The sequence below is a fragment of the Pristis pectinata genome, chromosome 21 (assembly GCF_009764475.1).
Source record: "Pristis pectinata isolate sPriPec2 chromosome 21, sPriPec2.1.pri, whole genome shotgun sequence".
NCBI lineage: Eukaryota > Metazoa > Chordata > Chondrichthyes > Rhinopristiformes > Pristidae > Pristis > Pristis pectinata.
The window spans coordinates 25,249,953-25,269,698 of NC_067425.1; the positions used below are offsets into that span (position 1 = coordinate 25,249,953).

The 19,746-nt window shown below is 39.2% G+C and overlaps 1 protein-coding gene across 1 annotated transcript in view; it reads left to right on the plus strand.

Annotated features, from left to right (window-relative positions):
* The first annotated feature begins 531 nt into the window (after positions 1-531).
* LOC127581351 (collagen alpha-1(XXV) chain-like) overlaps positions 532-19,746 on the plus strand; it is a 54,981-nt gene continuing 35,766 nt past the window's right edge. The window contains exons 1-4 of the mRNA XM_052035683.1: positions 532-574; positions 3,146-3,200; positions 6,271-6,432; positions 8,039-8,167. Of these exons, the coding sequence (XP_051891643.1) occupies positions 3,194-3,200; positions 6,271-6,432; positions 8,039-8,167 (298 nt within the window). The 5' untranslated portion in view covers positions 532-574; positions 3,146-3,193. The remainder of the gene's footprint in view (positions 575-3,145; positions 3,201-6,270; positions 6,433-8,038; positions 8,168-19,746) is intronic.

Here is a 19,746-nt window from a genome sequence, read left to right on the forward strand (position 1 = left end):
AAAAATCTTTATAAGTTTGGTGACAGCGTGTGATTGATTTCGTCCATTGCCTGGCATTGAATAGACCCATATAACTCACTGCATAAAGTGACAAGTCAGAAAGATACACAATGTGCACATTGTGGGAGAGGCTAATCTATTTAAAAGGCTGAGATTCTGAAACATGTTCAGAGAGATTCTGAGAGCCCAAGGTGAGTGACAGTCTGTCTCCCAGTCTGGGGACTGTGCAGGTCACTCATTGAAACCTTCAGCCCCTTCATATACCGACACTGAAAATTAGAGTGACAACTGACAATTCTGCTGAGGATTTGAAGAACTTAAGTCTATTTTCATACTTGGGTTTGGTTTTAAAGGTAGAATAGGACACAGAAGTAGAAATGAAGAGTCTTTTTTTTGCGATTTCCTTAATTCCAAAATCAGCTAAATTCCCATTATTTTTCAGCCCCATTTTTCAAACTTTCAGCCTGACTCATGTACGGAATTTATTTGATTTTTTTCAGAATGACGCCTATTTGGGTGCCGGGCATGCTCCTCATGGGGTTTTCCCTGTGTCAGTTCCATGGATCTTTAGCAGGTAAGAAACAGAGCCCAACTCTTCTGGTCTGTCTCATTCTGTCTCAAAGAGGAAGGGAACAGAAATATGTATTGACACAGTAACAAAACTTTGTTACAAATATAAACGACTAATTAAGTAAGAGGTGTAGGAGATTCCTGTATGCACAGCCTCATGAGCGTTCCTTAGGACAGTGTCCTTCAGTGTCAGCATAGTCCCACTGTGTTAAATTGTGGCTATGTAAGGTGGCTGTCTCATTAGGCCCATGTAGTTTGCCATTTCTGGGCATATCTGATTTAACCGTAAGATCTGGAGCAGTCACAGAGGGCATGGATTTAGCTTATTCTTTGGGATTTGATGGCTTGATGGCTTCACTTGATACTAATTAATCAGAAACTTTATTGGTGGTCTCACTTCAGAGACCCTTAACTGGCAGACTTCTGAGTAAAAACCATCATATGACCATTAACCTTAATCTCTGTACGTGTCACCTTTGCTATTTACATAGCACTACGCTTCATATTGGTACAAGAATCAAATGTTCTCAAAGTAGGTGCAGTTATAAAATAAGATATTAAACAAAGACATGATATTTGCTTCTTAATATTACATTATAAAAAGTACATTGAAATTCAACAACAGAATTCTTTTCACCAGAACAACATGGAAAGCACAAATGGCACCTGTCGACAACATCCACCTCCTGCGAATGAATATAAAACAAAGAGAAGTCAGAAGTCTGTTTCTATAGTTAAATAATCATGAATGAAGAGGACAGATACAAAAGACATAGAATGAGGGGAAGGAGAAATTCTTTGACAGTTCAGCTACTACGTTCTCTCCTGAAGTTAATTGATGGTCCATAAGTAGTTTAATATTACATTGAGTAGGTGCGTTAAAAATGTATGCTTGAAGAAAAATATGAAGAGGGTGGAGATTAAGATTAAAATTATTTGCTGATATAGATAGTGATGCCAACATTGATTGCTTGAACTGGGCAGACTGTTTCCATGTTGTAACTTTTATGTAGAAAACAGACAGATCTTGGTGTAGTACTGGAGACTGGATGTGATTGGGTTTTGAACCACGCTGAGTGACTTCAAAGTGATACAACATTGTTGCTACTGAAAGATTGCAAAACGATGGTCAAAACAAAAAGTAACATAGAGAAACTGCCTAGAACAGCAGTGAGACACCGAGCAATTGTTTCCAACTGGAAACATTCGTCTGTGTGGCACAATAATAATACCAATAATAAACCAAATTACCAATTTACATAGATGTTCAGGACAATAGTTGGGGAAAAGCTGAAGTCATAGGACTTCTGATACATAAATGCAGAGGAACCTGTTTATAGAAACATAGAAAGCCTACAGCACAATACAGACCCTTCGGCCCACCAAGTTTTGCCGAACATGTCCCTACCTTAGAAATTACTAGGCTTACCCATAGCTGTCTATTTTTCTAAGCTCCATGTACCTATCCAAAAGTCTCTTAAAAGACCCTATTGTATCCGCCTCCACCACCGTTGCCGGCAGCCCATTCCACGCTCTCACCATTCTCTGAGTAAAAAACTTACCTCTGACATCTCCTCTGTATCTACTCCCCAGCACCTTAAACCTGTGTCCTCTTGTGGCAACCATTTCAGCCCTGGGAAAAAGCCTCTGACTACCCACACGATCAATGCATCTTATTTTTCTTCATTATATTCATTTATATATAATTAAATATAATGAAATATGAAGATGAAAAAGATTTTTGTGTGGAAAGACTTTGGAAGCTGAATCATGCTTCACTGGAGCAGAGTTTCGAAGGTACATGATAATGCTCTACAAAATAATGAAAAATTTTGAAAAAAGTAAATAACGAGAAATTATTTCCATTCATTGGTGAATCAGTAATAGCAGGCACAGGTTTTAAGTATAAAACAAAAGGAGAGGCTAGGAGGTAGATTTTATGCAGAGAGTGTCAAAACAGTGAAGGAAATGAAATACACAATATTTCATATGAAATGAAATGATTTAAAACATTGATTAGTAAGAAGGATTTAGAAGAGTAGTGGAATGGGTCTACATAGACAGGCCATCAATGAGCTACCACTGCTTCATCAGACCTGGTGACCATTTGTGCAGTGAGGTCTGTTATCAAAAAATATTTTGATTTTATAAAAGACAAACTTTGTACAACCACATTGTAAATTTTAAATGGGTCTTTTACAAAACCAAGAGAATATTTACCTTCTCTGTATGATTGCAATTGTTGGGAAGGTAGACTATTTTCTAATTGCAAAGTAGTGATATTCTGGGGTTACGACACATTATGGGACAGTAACTATGGAAAGAAAGCTTTCAGAAAATATGTTGGATTAAGTTTCTGGAATCAATAATGGAAAATGATAGAGCTGAGAGTTTTATCTATATGAGTTATTTTTCCTTTTTTTATTTAGTATTATTTAATCCCTTATTATTGATTAAATTGAATGAAATATTAATTCTTAACCACCTTCCATAGGTCCAGATGCTGAAATAGAAGCACTCTTATCATGCAAGAATGACTCTTGTCTAACCCACGGTACTTCTGATCTCTCTTTAGGTTCTGATGAAAACATTGAGCTGATGGGGAGGGCACTCCTGCAGAACAATGACTAGTAGGTACTTCCTTCAATAATCTGCTCTGATACTGGAGCTGCCTGTACAATGAGTACATTCACAGTTTCATTTAACTGTTCTTTCAAATGGCCCAGCAAGCCATTCTCTCCAATGAGCATTTTAAACAATAATTGCTGGTCTTGCTAGTGACATCCACATCCCGTGAACAAATAAAAAATGAATTAGTTTCATGGTGGGAGAGCACAATTGACGGAAAAGGGAGATTGGGTGGAGAGACCAATAATACTCACTGAAGTACTGAAGAATGAAAGAGGTTCTCATATAACCCTCTTATTAAAAGGATTCTGAAAGTCCATTACAGCACATCACTGGGTCTTCCCTATCTACTCTACTAGTTACGTCCTCAAAAAATCCAGTAGATTTGTTAAGGATGATTTCCCTTTCATAAAACCCATGCTGATTTATCCAATCCCATCAATGTTTCCCAGTGTTCTGTTACTGCACCCCCTAAGTAACAGTAATTATTTTTAAATTAATGAATATTAACCAAATTATTTAAAAATTAATGGGTAATCAATTTTGAAACTACTTGTGTTTGTGGTCCAAAAGGAACAAATTTTCCTGTGATTATTTCTGTTCACCTGTGTTCTCCTCTTATTTCTATTTTCATTTCATTCAATATTCCCAGTGATTGCAGCGAACCCACCTTGAATCCAGAAACTGTATTAGTTTAGAGATGTAGACGGACTGAAAGTATGTGAATAATTGAAGGAGTTTGTTATTGCTGGATGTGCCTCAGCTGGAAGAGTTTGTGTTTGGTTTGGATAATAGAATAAAAGTGAAAAGTTGTGCTCAGATGACAAAATATTCCACTGTTCGTTATGAATTCAGCATGAGGAAGTATGGTATACTGAGGCCACATTCCTTCCATTTTGGTCACATCCAAACCTGAACAATGGACCTGCTAAGTATTACCAAAAATATTTTCTGAACCACTTAGTTTAATTTCAGCTCCTTCTATTTTACCAGTTCTGATCTACTAGAGTCTAACGCCAACCAAAAGTGTTTTCAAAGGCAACATCACCATGAGTTGAGTAACAGCTTTAATTACAATTGAGCATGAGAGGAACGTATGACTGATCGCATTGGATTAAATGTTAATAAATTAACTTTATTGAATAATCCTTGCATGGTGTGCTTTATAGATACTTCAATTATTTTAAACAAGATTTCCTGCCACTATCGAGTAACAATTCTGCAATGATGGGGTTTCGTAGAATAAGGCTTCTCTATGATCATTCTTTACATCCATTTGAATATATGGCACATATTATTTCATACATCTTATGTTTTATAACATTGAAAAAGGTTCTTTCCAATTTTTGCTCCCTATTTCCCTTTAAGCTGAATTTTATCCTCTGCAAGGCACTGGTCACCAATTACCGCCACTGTGCTTTGTCCCACCTCTCTTCTCTTTCAGCCCATGCGCCGCTGAAATTTTTGGTCATGACTTTTCACTTCCAGGATCCATTATTTCCACTATTTCCTTGATGGTGTCCTATCCCCATTTTCAGTAAGCTCTTATTATACAAAACTATATTCTTCCTTGCATCAAGACCCTATCACCCATCACCACTGAGCTTGCTGAGGGGCCTCTTCATTACCTTTTTCACACATGCCATTATGTTTGAGTTTTATAGGCTTTCCACTGTGGGACTGAGTAGTTGGGGTCAGGGTTGGGGTGCAGATGGTAATTGGAAGTAAAATTGGCTCACAGCACCCCCAACCATTTCAATTTGAAACACTCATCCCTATGTTGAATTTCTTTCATAGTTTCAGCATTCTCTATCAATGATTTTGACACCAAAATCTCAGCCATATTATTTCTTGCATCAACATTCACTCACCCATCACCACTGAACTTACTGAGGGGTTCATCTCTGACTTCTTTGTGTAGTAAATAAATAAAAGAAAGATGGTGCAGATTTCACACCTTACTAACTCTGGTGAGATTATTCTGTTTCTTCCTGGACATGAATGGAGTTTAAACCAGTAGCACTGACAGCCATAGCCACCAATGCGTACAATATTCTCACCAGCTCTTTGATACTCCTTGACCCTGAATCTTCATATTTTCCACCTTTTTTGAGGCTCTAATTATCTGATTTGCCCTATCCCCTTGTAGCCCAGGCTGGCCACATTCTGTACCATTTATCACTGCAATTTTATACATCTTGATTTTCTAGCCATCTGAAGATGTCAGTCATCTATAGATACCCTCCAGATATTTCACCCATTCAATTCCTGTTTGGGAACAGACTGCTATCCGACCTTCTTTTGCCCAACACACTCCACTACCACATCAGACTCGTTATAATCTATAATCATGTGGTTGTATACACCAGTAATTCCTGAGGATCTGCAAAGCCACCACAAGGCACAGAATAGTTCAAACTGACTCAGTCAAGTTTGCAACATTGGGATTTCATCCCTCCTGTGTACTCACTGCATTAGAGTTTTCTTATCCTATTTTCTATCTGGCTGCTGCAACGAACAACTAAACAGCAGTCTTAGAGGATAAGGTTTTCTACAGGATGTTGGAAGAAGAGGGACCATCACCGAAAATATATTTCATACCTGGGAAGTGTTTGGTTTAATAATATTCCTCTTTGCCTGATGGAAAATTGGAATTGCATTCTCAGGGAACATGATGTTTTTGTCTCACAAAGAAAAGCATTTGATTTTTGGATTGTCCTGGAGCAATTTTTAAGAGAGCTTAAAGCTCCTGCAGTGCTATTGGGAAAGAAGTTTCACAGCATTGATCCAGTGATAATGAAGGAACAGCGATTTTTGTCTAAGTAAAGACGGTGTGTGACTGGTGATATTATCCTCTGCTGATATATTCCTCACAGATGTGGAGGTTGTGGATTTGAGAGGTAACAGCAAATACATTCCTCCAGTGCCAAAGTATATAGTTTTACTTTAATAATTAATCCATTCAGAATATGATTTTCAGTGCCAATGAAGGAATCACAGTTTGTGACTCCACATTCTGATTCCTCAAGATGACCTTAATACTCAAGTGTTTTTGTTTACAAATTTTCCCAGGTATCCCCTGTGGTCAGCCTGCTGTTCTGAAACATGGATCATGCAGGATTATTGGAAGGACAGTCTACTACACCTGTAATTGTGGATTTTCTATTATTGGCAAAGCAAGATCAATCTGCATGCTAAACGGCCGCTGGCAGTTTCCAGCACCCTACTGTGTTGGTAAGAACTTTAATTTAAGGGCTGAAACCATGAATGCTCCAGGAAATGAATTGTTAAATCTTAGTCTAACAACCTTTTTTATTTTAAATTCATGGAGGAGAATGAAACAGTTTATAAAAGATTAAATACTCTAATTGGTTTCCTATTAGACAGCTTCCAAGTTGGATCAAGTCTATGCTAAGTTCACAGAATGGCTCATTGGGAAGAACAATCAGATTCACCAGGCTGAAGCCAGTGACTGGATATTCGTAAAACTTCTCATTCTGAGATGGGGTGCCAATGAGCAGCAGTGCTGCATCTTTCATTTCTCAAGGAGGCAATAACAATAATGAAAACATATGAAAAATAGGTGTGTTGAAGTATTGTCCACCACATTCTACCTAATTCAATTACATCTCTTTGAAAGCATGCTCATGTATCAGTGGATATGCAACAGTACAATCACATGCCACTGATATCACTCCTTTTTCTTTTCAATTGGTTAGGACCACTCAAACTATGCTATGCTCTCCAGATAATAGCCCAGATCTTGCTGGTAAATGGAACCATGACCCCAACTATGCTGTCAAATGCCGAAACCTCAGATTTACAGACAGGTTCAGAATGCCAATTCCTTCAGTTGGTTCTGCTGGACTCCACGTGTAGTCCAGTGGTGCAGCACAGACTTGCTGAGATTCCCCAGCCTTTCAGATCCCAGGCAAGATCCACAACCCACTGATTACAAAAGGGACTGTAGGGCAGCAGATATAAAGTAGAGGGAAGGTAAGTTCCTTTTATTTCCATGAATTTGATTTGGCTTAATTTGTTTAATTATTTACATGTTTTACATGTTTTTATTTAACTATTACTTTTAATATTTTAAAGATGTAATCTTATTAATTTCAATTTTGGTGGCTATTCATGTATGCCACACATGAAATCTACTGAATGACAGCTTTTGCAGCCAAAGCTGTGGGTGACCTTTGCCAGCTGTTGGCACCATAGTTGGTCCTGCCACCATTCAGACCACAGTGCTGGGGTCTGGGAAACTTTGGGTCTGCAAGATAGACCCTCCACATGCAGGCCGTGTATGTACAGAGGACAATGGCAATAATTTCAAGTAGATGATTGGTCCAGCAATATCTGGTCCTTAATTTAAAAGGAGCAGCAGGATATTCCGGTACAGGCAAAACCCATCAGTGAAACAGTTTCGCTGCTGGTTTGGATGGGTGGGGTGGTTGGAAACTTTTCTGGGTTTGCACTCCTGGTGGATCCAGCATCCATCATCAAAAGTTACTAATTGATGGGAGGAGATACCAGGAACAATGTACAATGGGAGCATGTGTGTTGGAGAGGGGAGTTTCCAGGTTCAGGGAGCATGGTATTTGACATGTTGATTGTTAATTCTTTCAAAGTGCTATTGGCTTTCCTTCAACACCTAAGTGGGCCATGTGGAACGTATCTGTCAACCCATGATTACAGTGGGGAAAGTGATGAGAATTACCACAATTAAAACTCAGTGCATCATCTGTAGATAGTTAAAGGGTTCATTTGATATATCATTGGTGAGGAAACCAACCTTATGTAAGTAGTCAATTGAGACTGTGAATCTCAATTGTTTTTCCAGCTGTGTATATTGGACCAAGAGGTCCCAAGGGCACACAAGGACCCGATGGAATGCATGGTGCTAAAGGTGATAATGGACAACCTGGACAACCTGGCCAGAGAGGTCACAATGGAATACCAGGAACGTCAGGTACAGTGGGTACCCCTGGACCAGCTGGCATGCCTGGAAGGCCCAGCCAACAGGGTCCAATGGGTTTGCCGGGTCAAAGAGGTACTAATGGACACAATGGCCAGCCAGGAAGCAAAGAAGATTGCAGAGCAACAGGAATGAGAGGAGGTATGGGGGCAATGGGGCCTCAGGGACCCAGGGGAGAAAAAGGTGATCCTGGTCCGATAGGAATGGCTGGATCTAATGCTGTTGCACCAACATCTGCATTTTCAGTTGCACTTAGCGGTAGTAATCCTTCAACTGGCTCACCAATTATATGGCAGAGAACAATCTACAATGGAGATGGGGACTTTCAGACTAGCTCAGGCACTTTCCTTTGTAGGATACCTGGTGTGTATCGCTTTACATATATCTTCCAAATAAATACATTGAATGCATACGTTGTTTTCAGAGTAAATGATGTTACTGTGTGGAGCACCTTCCAATCTTTTAATTCCTATTATGAAATTGCATCTGCTAGCTTAATAATTACCCTGAATCATGGAGACAAAGTTTGGTTAGAGATAAAAGATAACTGCAATGGCATAGGTAAGGCATCTACTTTGCTAGGACATTTGATAAGTCCACGTTTTATTAAGTAATTTTGTAATGTTGTCTAGATTTTTTGCGTGCTTTGTTTTTTAATGCCAGTGGTACTTCCAATGGATTAAAAAAGTGCTGTTCGGAAAAACCTAGCTTTTCACTTTTTGTTTATATAATTCTAATAATATTTTTTGCGATTCTTATTTAAAATTACACCTCTGGGCAAAGCTTCTCTCTTATCTACATTTACTCATAAAATAAAATGCAATAATGTGGATCAGATTTTTAAAAATCACAGAACTTTTTAAATAATGAGAAGTATTTTTTATCATGTAGCTAACCAGTTTAGACTGCCCTGGTTAGATGAAGGAACAGCTGATTCTGTGTTATAAGCCCTAGACATAAAACTAATGAGATATAAACCCCCAGTCTGTTGGCTGCATGGAAAAATTGACAGAAAAGCTAAAAATGAAATTGTCTTCAGAAATGTCTTCACTATCTGCAAACACTTCCTAGTGAAGTTAACCCTCCGATCAGTGAAAACAACCTTGGGTTGATCTCTATTTGGTCTACTGAATCCTAAATACATGTCATTGTCACATTTGTTTTTGCTACATTACTATATAGTAGAGAACAGAAATGTGAGGAATAAGACCAGAAAGTAACCGGATTGATGTGCTTTTCATGTGTGGCATCTGAATGGTTAAGAGTAATATTGGCAGTAACTTCCTTCTGGTGATTTAATGTCGATAAGGATATGAGTTACTCTAGTTGCTCTCTGTATCCAGAGCACTGCCAGCTTCAATTATTATTTCATCTGTAACTCAACATTATGGACAAGTAGTAATTTCAAGAGGTTTGGACTCTACCTCTTGTTTGAGATTGTTACCTTCATTGGGCTATGAATCTGTGTTATTTTATAACTCTCCATTTTGATGAATTTTCAGCTGTAACCCCAGCTTCACGACAGAAAACGTGACAAATTTCGGTCAATCAAAATTCCTCTTCAGGACCACACATAGCTTGAAACCTTTAGGGGATTTACAAAATCCAAACTTGCCATTAACCCTTCAGAAGGTTAGCATCACTGGGCGCAGATCTTACCTCACATGGTGTGGGACCCAATGGCTCCAGGTTACTGTTCAGTGTTACTGGTGAGGAACTCCTGTTTGTAACAAAAACAGAAAATTTTGTCACTGCTCAGCAGTTCAGGCATCATTCACACAGAGAAACAGAATTAGTGTTATATTGATGGACTTTCTTTAGAACCTGCTCTCCTGTGCTCAATTCATGACCAAAGTTGTTTGAAGTCGCACACCTAATTTGTCTCCTAACCATACCAATTGAGACAAATTACTAATGTGAAAATAATTGTTGTTGGTTGATGTTTGCTGATTAGACACATTCTGTAACTTTGGCACTTGCAACCTTCTGAACAACGGAATCACTTAAAAATCTGGTCTATTAACTAGTCCATGAAATTACTGGGCTGGAAACAGGTTGTTAGAACTGTCCTTATGAAATGTAGTTTCCTGTGAAAATTCAACTGTATGAAAATTCTCAAAGATACACAATAAAGATTACTGCATTCTCACCCAGTGTCAGACTCTAGTGGATTTATCTCCCTCCAGTTCAAGCAATTAAACAGAACCAAAACACCTTGGATACTGGACCCTCAGCAACTCAGATAGGAACAGTGAAGAGAGAAACTTTTAACCTTTCAGATCACTGAACTTTTAACTGTTCTGCAATAGGTAGTAAGCATGAGAGTTTAAATGAGAGAGGATAATAATGTAATGAAAAACGGACAAATGAGACAAATATTCAGGAAAAAAACATGGGAGTAAAAGAGTTGTATTTATAGCAAATTGCAGAGGAACCCATAAAGGGAAATGCAAGCTTGGCTTGGGAGTGCGGTGGAGGAGGGAAGTAATCTCCAGGGGTGTGGAGAACTTTGCCGGTTATGTAGTCCATCACCAAGTGATTGCTCAAGCTTCCATTGACCTTCCTCAGAGCAGTGTAGGATAAAGCCTCACCATATCTAACTTACAAATCTCCGTCTTCATATAAGCTTACCCACAGAAATGAAGTTACAGTTGAAATATGGAAGGGAAGATCCAGGCACAGATTTTTTGGTAAATAATTTTAATCAATACATTACCAAGAGGTGAAATCTAAATGAGTGAAGTACCTCTAAAGTCCAACTTACAGGAAAGGTTGAGCTGATGGATACGACATGGCATAGGCTAACTGATTGACAGGCTGTGAGAGATTCCATTGACATCCTATAAATGATGAAGGCAAACATTATTTTCTTGAAATAAATTTGTGCTTCGCGTCTGCCCGTGCTGCATTGCATCCCTTACCACCTTTAATTTAGATCAGGTGAAAACAATAATGATCAAACAACATGTGAAAGGAATTTAATAAATGACTAGTCTACCTCTAACCTTTTCAATATGTCATTCTGAGCATATAACTGTTTCAGGCAGTGTCAACACTACCAATGAACGTAATATCCCACTTGATATCTTTTTGGTATTTCCAAACCTTTTCTACAAACACTTTCCCAAGGTGCCTTTGAGTAAATGGCAGAAATCTTCAATTCAACTTATAGCACAAGTGTACACTCTGTGCATTGTTTACACATACACTTCTCAATGATATTCCCCAATTCCCTGGGCTAAGGTTCAAAATAGTGGCTTCAAGAGAAAGCAAGAAACTGCATTGAGTCACTGGCTGCAGAAATATAACAGAAGGAGACAGTTAAAAGAAATATTTATTTGGGTCATTAATGATGATTCAGTGATCTGTCCGACCCTTTAGGCCATGAGGTCTGAGAAATCAAATGTCAGGATTCCTCATTTCGACACATTGACTCCTATTCAAAACTGGGAAGAATCAAAGCTTTTGGGATGAGAGGGACAGGTACATGCAATTATGATGGCAGCCCAGCAATGGGAAAAGAACTATTCCGCAAGGCTCTGTATAAATGCCATGTCTTGTGAGTCTATGCTCCCTTTTGTGGGGAAGATAACACAAACCAACCTAACCATTCTTTATTAACTGATGTGAAACCCTTAATTAAAAACTCGCTTGATGTAGGTTTATTCTAATCAAATGTTTTTGTGGATAAATCCTATTTAAGATTATCATCTTTGCTTTTATTCATTTATCTGAATAAAACCATACAATGATATTTGACTGCACTGTGAGGAAATTCTATCTGTATTAAAAGTACTTTGACAGGGAAGCTTGCATCTCAGGGCTCTCCTCTGAATTCTTCACCTGGGGGAGTTGGAAATATTAGTTGATGTGTATGTCAATTACTTGAACACCATATTCAAGCCTATTCTCACGTTGGCTCATGAGGCACTTCAGGGACTGGTCCGTGGACCCAATCCCTGCAAAATCTACAACAATTAGACCGAGAGAACCAAGTATATTTTCAAGTTTGCTGGTGATACAGAACTAGGGAGGTTGTGATTAGGATGGAGGACATAAAGAGATTTTCAGGAGTATATAGACAAGCTAATTGAATGGTCAAGAACTGGCAGATGAAATATAATGTAGAAATATGTTACTGATAGCGAACATACAGTGTAGCAGACAGATGGGACACCAATGGCTCTTATTGCTTCCAGACTGCAGAGCATCTCACCATTTCAACCTAATTGTATCACATATCATGGGAATTTAAGATTTGGGAACCACAGGCAAAAACATGAGATCTGATGAGGACTAACTGATCAGGATCAAAAATGGTTATGCTAATCTGATTAATTTTATTTTGTAAGCTTTACAGCAAATAAACAATAATGAAATTTCAAGCTTACCACTTTATTTTTCTTTATGTTCTTAATTTGTTTCCCTTGTAATCAGATTTTCATATTTTCAGTACTGAATGGTACTCAAGTATTTAGTTAAATTAACTGAGTAGAAGCTTCAGTGCCTGTTTTAAATTGGTTAACTTGAAGTACATCTACCAATTATTCTAACTGTACTACAGATTTCAAAACAGTTTTATTTGCCAACTGCCAACTATCCAATAAGAGGAAGTCATTGTTTGCTTCTTATTTGTTCCTTTTAACAATGCTAACAGTTAGCTGAGAGCACATTGTGACAGTGCAGCTCTATGGGCATCTGGACTGCCAAGAGAAGGCAGCATACACTGCTGAATCCATGTGGCAACTTCAGCATTGTTCTTACACACAAGTCCAATGAACTATATATGACTGTGAGTTTACCTTTCAGACCATTTGTTGTTACTTTTGATATAATATTGTACTAGCTACTGCCATTAGTTGGGAGCTGATTACATTCAGGAAATAATATTTTGATAGTTCTACCTCAGTCTTTTGACTTTGTAAACAGCCACACCAAAGAACCTACGGGCATTAGAGAGGTGTTGACTTTGGAAATAATGCTCCACTGCACCTCCCTCTGTTTAGGATAAACATGAGATCTGATCAGGAATAATACCGTGCAAAACTGATTATGCCAATCTGATTAATTTTGTTTTGTAAGTTTTATAGCAAATAAGTAATAATGAAGTTTCAAGATTACCATATTGTTTTTCTTAAGGAGAGCTAGAGTTACCCTAGTCCTCACCTTTCAACCTACTAACCTCCGCATTCACCAATCACCTACTGGCTCCTGTCTTACCACTCCCCCTCTCCCTTCTATACTGGCTATCTTTCCTCTCCACTCTCAGTCTGAAACATCGACAATTCCTTTTCCCCCACAGATGCTGCTCAACCCACTAAGTTCTTTCAGTAGATTGTTTGTTGTTCCAGATTTCCAGCATCTGCAGTCTCTTGCATCTCTTGGAAGTAAGGCTGCTTGAGGGAGCGGCAGGGCAATAATCATGTGCAAGGCCAATAGTGAACAGTGTTCTCTGGTTGAAGTGGTAAAGATTGCATGTCAGCAAACTTTAGAAATACAACTGGTCTCAACCATTTGCCCTTTAAAGGAAACTTGTGGAAATCTCTCTGAGGGTGAATAGTATTGTTGAGGGCACAACAGAACAGCATGACCATAATGCAGGAAGTCAGTCAGGATGTGTGCCAGAAGCACATCAGCCATTTCTGCTGAGACAGAGCAAATGATATTGTGTTCCTCTGCAGGACGGATCAGCTGAGCTATGAGGAAGATAAACATTGGGTTGCCAGAGGAGACAGACTAGTCCAGTTCTATATAGTACTATATAGTAATGAGCAAGGAGCAAGTACAAGCAATCATGGGCAGATATTAGATTGAAGGACTATGTGCTTGAGAGGATTATAGCATTGGATATTGAAGAGATCCAAGAGTCAATCATGCTTCAGGTGTGTCAGACTGGTGTCTGCACCTCATCTCCCTATGTTTTCAATGGAATGGCAATGAATTATTGCCAGCTGTGCAAAAGTCAAACTCAGGGAATAATAAGTGAAAGAAGAGTAATTCTGTGGTGACTTACTTTTACTAAAGGATCAGAAATTTCATTACGCTTAATGTAACCACTGAAAGTATGATACTCTTCCTTTTATCTCTGCCTGACCTGCTCCAGACTGAGCCCTATGATCAACCACTGATGATCCAATGAGGCAAGACTTCTAGTGACCGGCTATATCACCCTTCCCTGACTGCAACTTATGTCCTCATGATCCAAATATTCATAACTGCTGGTGAATGACCAAGTCACTCTTCCCTGACCCTTGTGTCCTTGTGGCAAGGTAAAACCTATGAACTATGTGTGTTCCTTTGTCGAAATGAGTTCACCGCATTTTGACATAAAATGCCTTATATAAACAATAATTTCTTGATACCTAGCAGTATTTCCATTGTAGTACATCCTTGTCATTTCAATGGCTGAAGTGCTTTTCTCATGGTAATTAACTCCTCAACCTCTGGTTACAGGCATTTTCAAAGGCTGTAGGTGCAGTTCCTCCTTTGAGCTAATGATACATTTTGCACTCCCCACCTTCCCTGGCTTGAGAAAACAAGAAGTCAGCCCTACCCCCACCCCCCCCCCCCACACCTTGCTTTGTGTTAGTTATTTAACATAATTATAATGTATTACTGAGTCATAATTTTGGATTACATTCCATGTGGTCAAACAGAACATTAATAGTTACAGTGGAGTTATAATTACAGTGGAGCTGTAGAAGTGGAAAGTCAGGTTCAATAGAATTGCAATATTTTTTCCAGGAGGTATATTTAAGCAAGAAAATACAAGCTCCCAGCATGTATGTTACTTTGAAATTAACTTGCTGTGTATTGGCATGCAATGCTTTATATAAAGAATAATTTCGTGATACTCAGCAGTTTCCATTGCAGTACATTCTTGTTGTTTGACAGCTGAAGTGCTTTTCTCATGGTAATTAACTCAAGAGCTTCTGGCTACAAGCATTTCCAGAGATAAAGGGTACCAGACCCCAATATCTTGAGCCTTGCTGATTATTGTATTGTGAATAATATGGACTTGTGGATTGTCAATAGTGGCCAGGGAACAAAAAACATGGCAACACTTGGCAAATGCACATCTCTCCTTGTGTCTCTTCTCACAGTTTCTATATTCATAGAACCCTTATTTCTCTCATGGCAGACTGGTATATTTAAATCTTGGTCATTTTCTGTATACATGAGTCACAAACTGCCTTTACACTCTGCCATGACAATTAACATCAGAACTTTAGCCACATTCTTCCTAGAACTATGCCTCCAGGTACTGTGGTTCCCACCCATACAGACCACTGGTCAGGTAGGCTTGAAAGGTTCCAATAAATCTATGCCACAGCAATCTGAGCACAGAATATAATTTGGACAGTGACTTGTATTTTCAGAGCAATGGGAATATTCACAATCATTAATAGTGAGCAGTTCATGGGAAGAGTCTGCAATAGGTTTGGACCAGAAGAGTTCATAAAATGTTAGCATGCAAGCCAATTCACCAGAGTTTCAGGATGCTGTTGCAAGAATCTACTGATAAAATGGAAAGCAAAGAGCTCACCATGAGGTTCTGGATGTGGTAACTTCAGTTGAATCTGCCGCAGACAATACTGCTGTAGAAGATGAGATTATATGAGTTTTGGTGAGAAGCTCAAAGCATTTATCTACTTTTAAGAAAAAAAAGCTGTTCATGACTTTTCATTACAAAGTTAAGATAGAGGATGCTCAAGCTGTCATTACAAGGCTGTTGTGTTCACACTGTTGATAAATGGGCTGAATCAGGCACAGAACTAAATTGAAAATCAAAAATCTGCAGATGCTGCAACTCATATAAAAACAGGAAATGTTGGAAACATTCAGCAGGGCAGGCGGCATCTCTGGAAAGAGAAGCAGAATTAATATTTCAGGTCAGAGACCCGCAGAACTCACTTGAATTGGATGCTTAAAGAAAGGTCTGCCCTGAAAGGTCGACAATTCCTTTCCTCCCACTGATGCTGCTCGACCCGCTGAGTTCATCCAGCAGATTGGTCATTGCTCCAGGTTGTGTCCCCAAGGTCTGCATTATGCATTGCAGTTCAAATTTTCCAACAATCTTATGCAAGATATCATGGTGAGCATGGACTTACTGATGGCAGTCCCATGTAGTGTTCCCACAGTGTAACGAGAAAAGCTGAGAACAGCCATGTGGAGCATTGAAAACAATCAGAAGGTTGAACAGTCGGAGAAGGTGTACCATGAATTCAGAAGAGACAGTAAGGAAGAGGAAAAGGTCCAATATCTGCAGTACATCAGGGTGGACAGAGAGAATACTGAGTAAATTAATGTTCAGTTAAAATTATAACTATTTAAATTCTGTAAAAAATCAGTTTATTGCCTAATTTCATATATGTATATAGTTAATTGCTGGCATATTTTGATAGATAGACAGTAGATAGGCAATGGTTTGCATTACTTAGTTTAAAGGAAAAACGGAATAGAATATACAGTAAATATGAATGAGTGTACCTATTTTATCTACGTTACAGGCAAACTGATAACACACTGAGACAATGCAGTTCTATGGGAATCATAGATGACTCTTCAATGGCAGTTCACCTGAACTACCAAAAGGAGACAGCATACTTTGCTGAATCCATGCAATTACTTCTGCCTTGTCTGGTGCAGTAGATATGAGAACTAAGTGCACCATGTGGATGGCTTTTGATAGGTTGTTCTACCAGTCGCTGCTGTTAGTTGAGAGCTGATACCTTCGATAAAGGATACTTTGTTGGTAGCTCTATCTGGGACAGCACAGGACCATGGCTAGGAGAGCTGCTACCTCACAGTTTCAGCGACCTGGGTACAATTCTGATCACAGATCCAGATTGTGTGAATTTGCATATTTTCCCTGTGGTTGCATGGGTTTCCCCTGGGTGCTCTTGTCTCTTCCTACATCTCAAGGATGTGCAAGTTAGTAGGTTAATTGGCTACTGTAAATTTCCCCTAGTATGTAGGTGAGTGGTAGAATCGGGGGAAGCTGATGGGAATGTAGGGAGAATAAATTAGGATTAGTGCTAATGGGTGTTTGATGGCCAGCACAGACACATTGGATCAAAGGGCCTTTTCTGAGCTAAATGACTCTATGACTCAGCCCTTTGTCAGGAAGTTACAGACTCTGTACCTGGTACAGTTAGTTCTATGGTCCCATGCCAAAGGATCAGTGCAGACTAACATTAGATGGAGCAAAGGTAAATGGAAGAAACTAAAATGCTGAAAATACCATGTAAATCTACAAGCTAGTAAGCAAATGAAGTTTTTCATAACTTTTCCTTACAAAGTCAAGAGATAGGGCATTTGAACTATTATCACAAGATCAAAACTGAATACAGACATGCAACATTACTGGATGAGGATGAGTTTGGGTAATAAGCATACTTTTTTATCACAGCAGCAGGAATGAGGATATCTGAACGATCTTTGTAAGATCAAAAGTGAATGTAGATACATGTACAAACTGACATTACAAGACCAGCCATTACAAAATCAGAGGCGCCAAGTTATTAACTCTCATTAAAAGATCAAAATTAGAGGTGTACAACCTCTCAATGTATGATTAGGAGTGAAAGTATACTGCTTATTGAAACAGGATTTGAGTAGCAGGTATATGACTTATTATTTCAGGATTGGTAACAACATCTCCTCCTTGCTGACCATCAACACAGGTGCACCTCAAGGCTGCATGCTTAGCCCCCTGCTCTACTCTCTATACACACATGACTGTGTGGCTAAGCACAGCTACAATGCCAATATACAAATTCACCGATGAAACCAGTGTTGTTGAATGAATTACAGGTGGTGATGAGTCAGTTTACCAGAGCAAGATAGGACACCTGGTTGAGTGGTGCTGCAACAACAACCTCTCACTCAATCACAGTAAAACTAAAGAGCTGATTATTGACTTCAGGAAGGGAAAGGCGGACTAATATGTGCCAGTCTACATTGGGGGATCGGCGGTGGAGAGAGTCAGCAGCTTTAAATTCCTGGGCGTTAACATATCTGATGACCTCTCCTGGGCCCAGCACATGGATGCAATCACAAGGAAAGTGCGCCAGCATCTTTATTTTCCTAGGAGGCTAAGGAGGTTTGGCTTTTCACCGAACACTCTAATAAACTTCCACACATGTACTGTCGAAAGTATCCTGACTGATTGCATCATGGCCTGGTACAATTCAAATGAGCAGGAATGTGAGAAAATGCAGAAAGTAGTGGACTCTGCCCAATACATCATGGGAACATCCCTGCCCACCATCGGTAGTATCTACGGAACGCATTGCCTCAAGCTGGCAACATTCAAGAACCTGGTGGTGTGGGACTTCACTTCAACCATTTGGTTCTTGAACCAAATGGCACAACCCTAATCACTAGAATCAGAATCAGGTTTATTATCACTGACATATGTTGTGAAATTTGTTGTTTTGTGGCAGCAGTACAGTGCAAGACATAAAAATTACTGTTAGTGTAGCGGTTGCTACCGCGGAATAAAACAAGACACTAGTCGGAGGGTTGCCAAACAAGAACTGGTTTATTTTCCCGCCTTGCACGGGCCCTTTAAGGGAGAATGTTCCTGCCCAAAACAACCGGCAATGACGTAAGTCCTACGTCATCAAGACTTTCCCGCGCGCGGGTTCTCCCCGTCGCTCGGAAAGACGAGGCCCGCCGCCATCTTGGGCCTCGTCGCTCCGACGCCGCGCGACCCGACTGCCGAGCCGGTTCGCCCGACTAAACGGTGAGTTGCCACATTAGTTACAAAAATAAATAAATCGTGCAAAAGAGGAATAACGAGGTAGTGGGTTCATGGACCGTTCAAATTTTGATCACTGCACTAAAATGGATTTTGTTTTTTTGTTCTAATTGTGTTCTTTCTTGTAAAAATTGTTTTTATTTATGGTTGATTTATATTTTTTCTTGTGAATGCTGCTTATCTGATATGCGTGTGCGATGCTGCTGCAAGTAAAATTCTCATTGCACCTGTGTATACATGTACATGTGCATATGACAATATACTCAACTTTGCAAACTGTATCTCTTGAAATATGCTGTGGGCCCCTGCTGTGGGCCAGTAGCCTGTGCTCTGTAGACAATACCTTTTGTTTACAAAGCTGTCCTTTAATTTCATACTAATTACAGCTTGTAATTTACATTAAGAATTGAAGGCTGGTTTTTGTTTGAATTAATGCCTGGTATATTTTGCATAATTCCATAACTCCTGAATCCCTAACAGAGAGCCTTAAGGATAGGGTTGTAGAGAGAGGGAGAGGGATGGGGGGGTTCTTAATCGTGAAAAGAGACTGTAAGATGAGGAGGAAGTGGGATGAAAAGAACAATTAGTTGTTAGAATATTGTAATTTTCACAGGTTTCAGCTGAGTCAATGCTTTTAGTCATGGTAATGACAACACTGATTATGAAAAGCATTCTCTCCTTCTGCTACCAAGAAAAAGGTGTTTCCAATCAGATCACTTTTGACGCATGCAATTATTTGCTATATTGAATAATGTGTGGTTTATTTAATTTGTTTCAAAGCAATAAGTCTAAAATTACCAAAAGATTT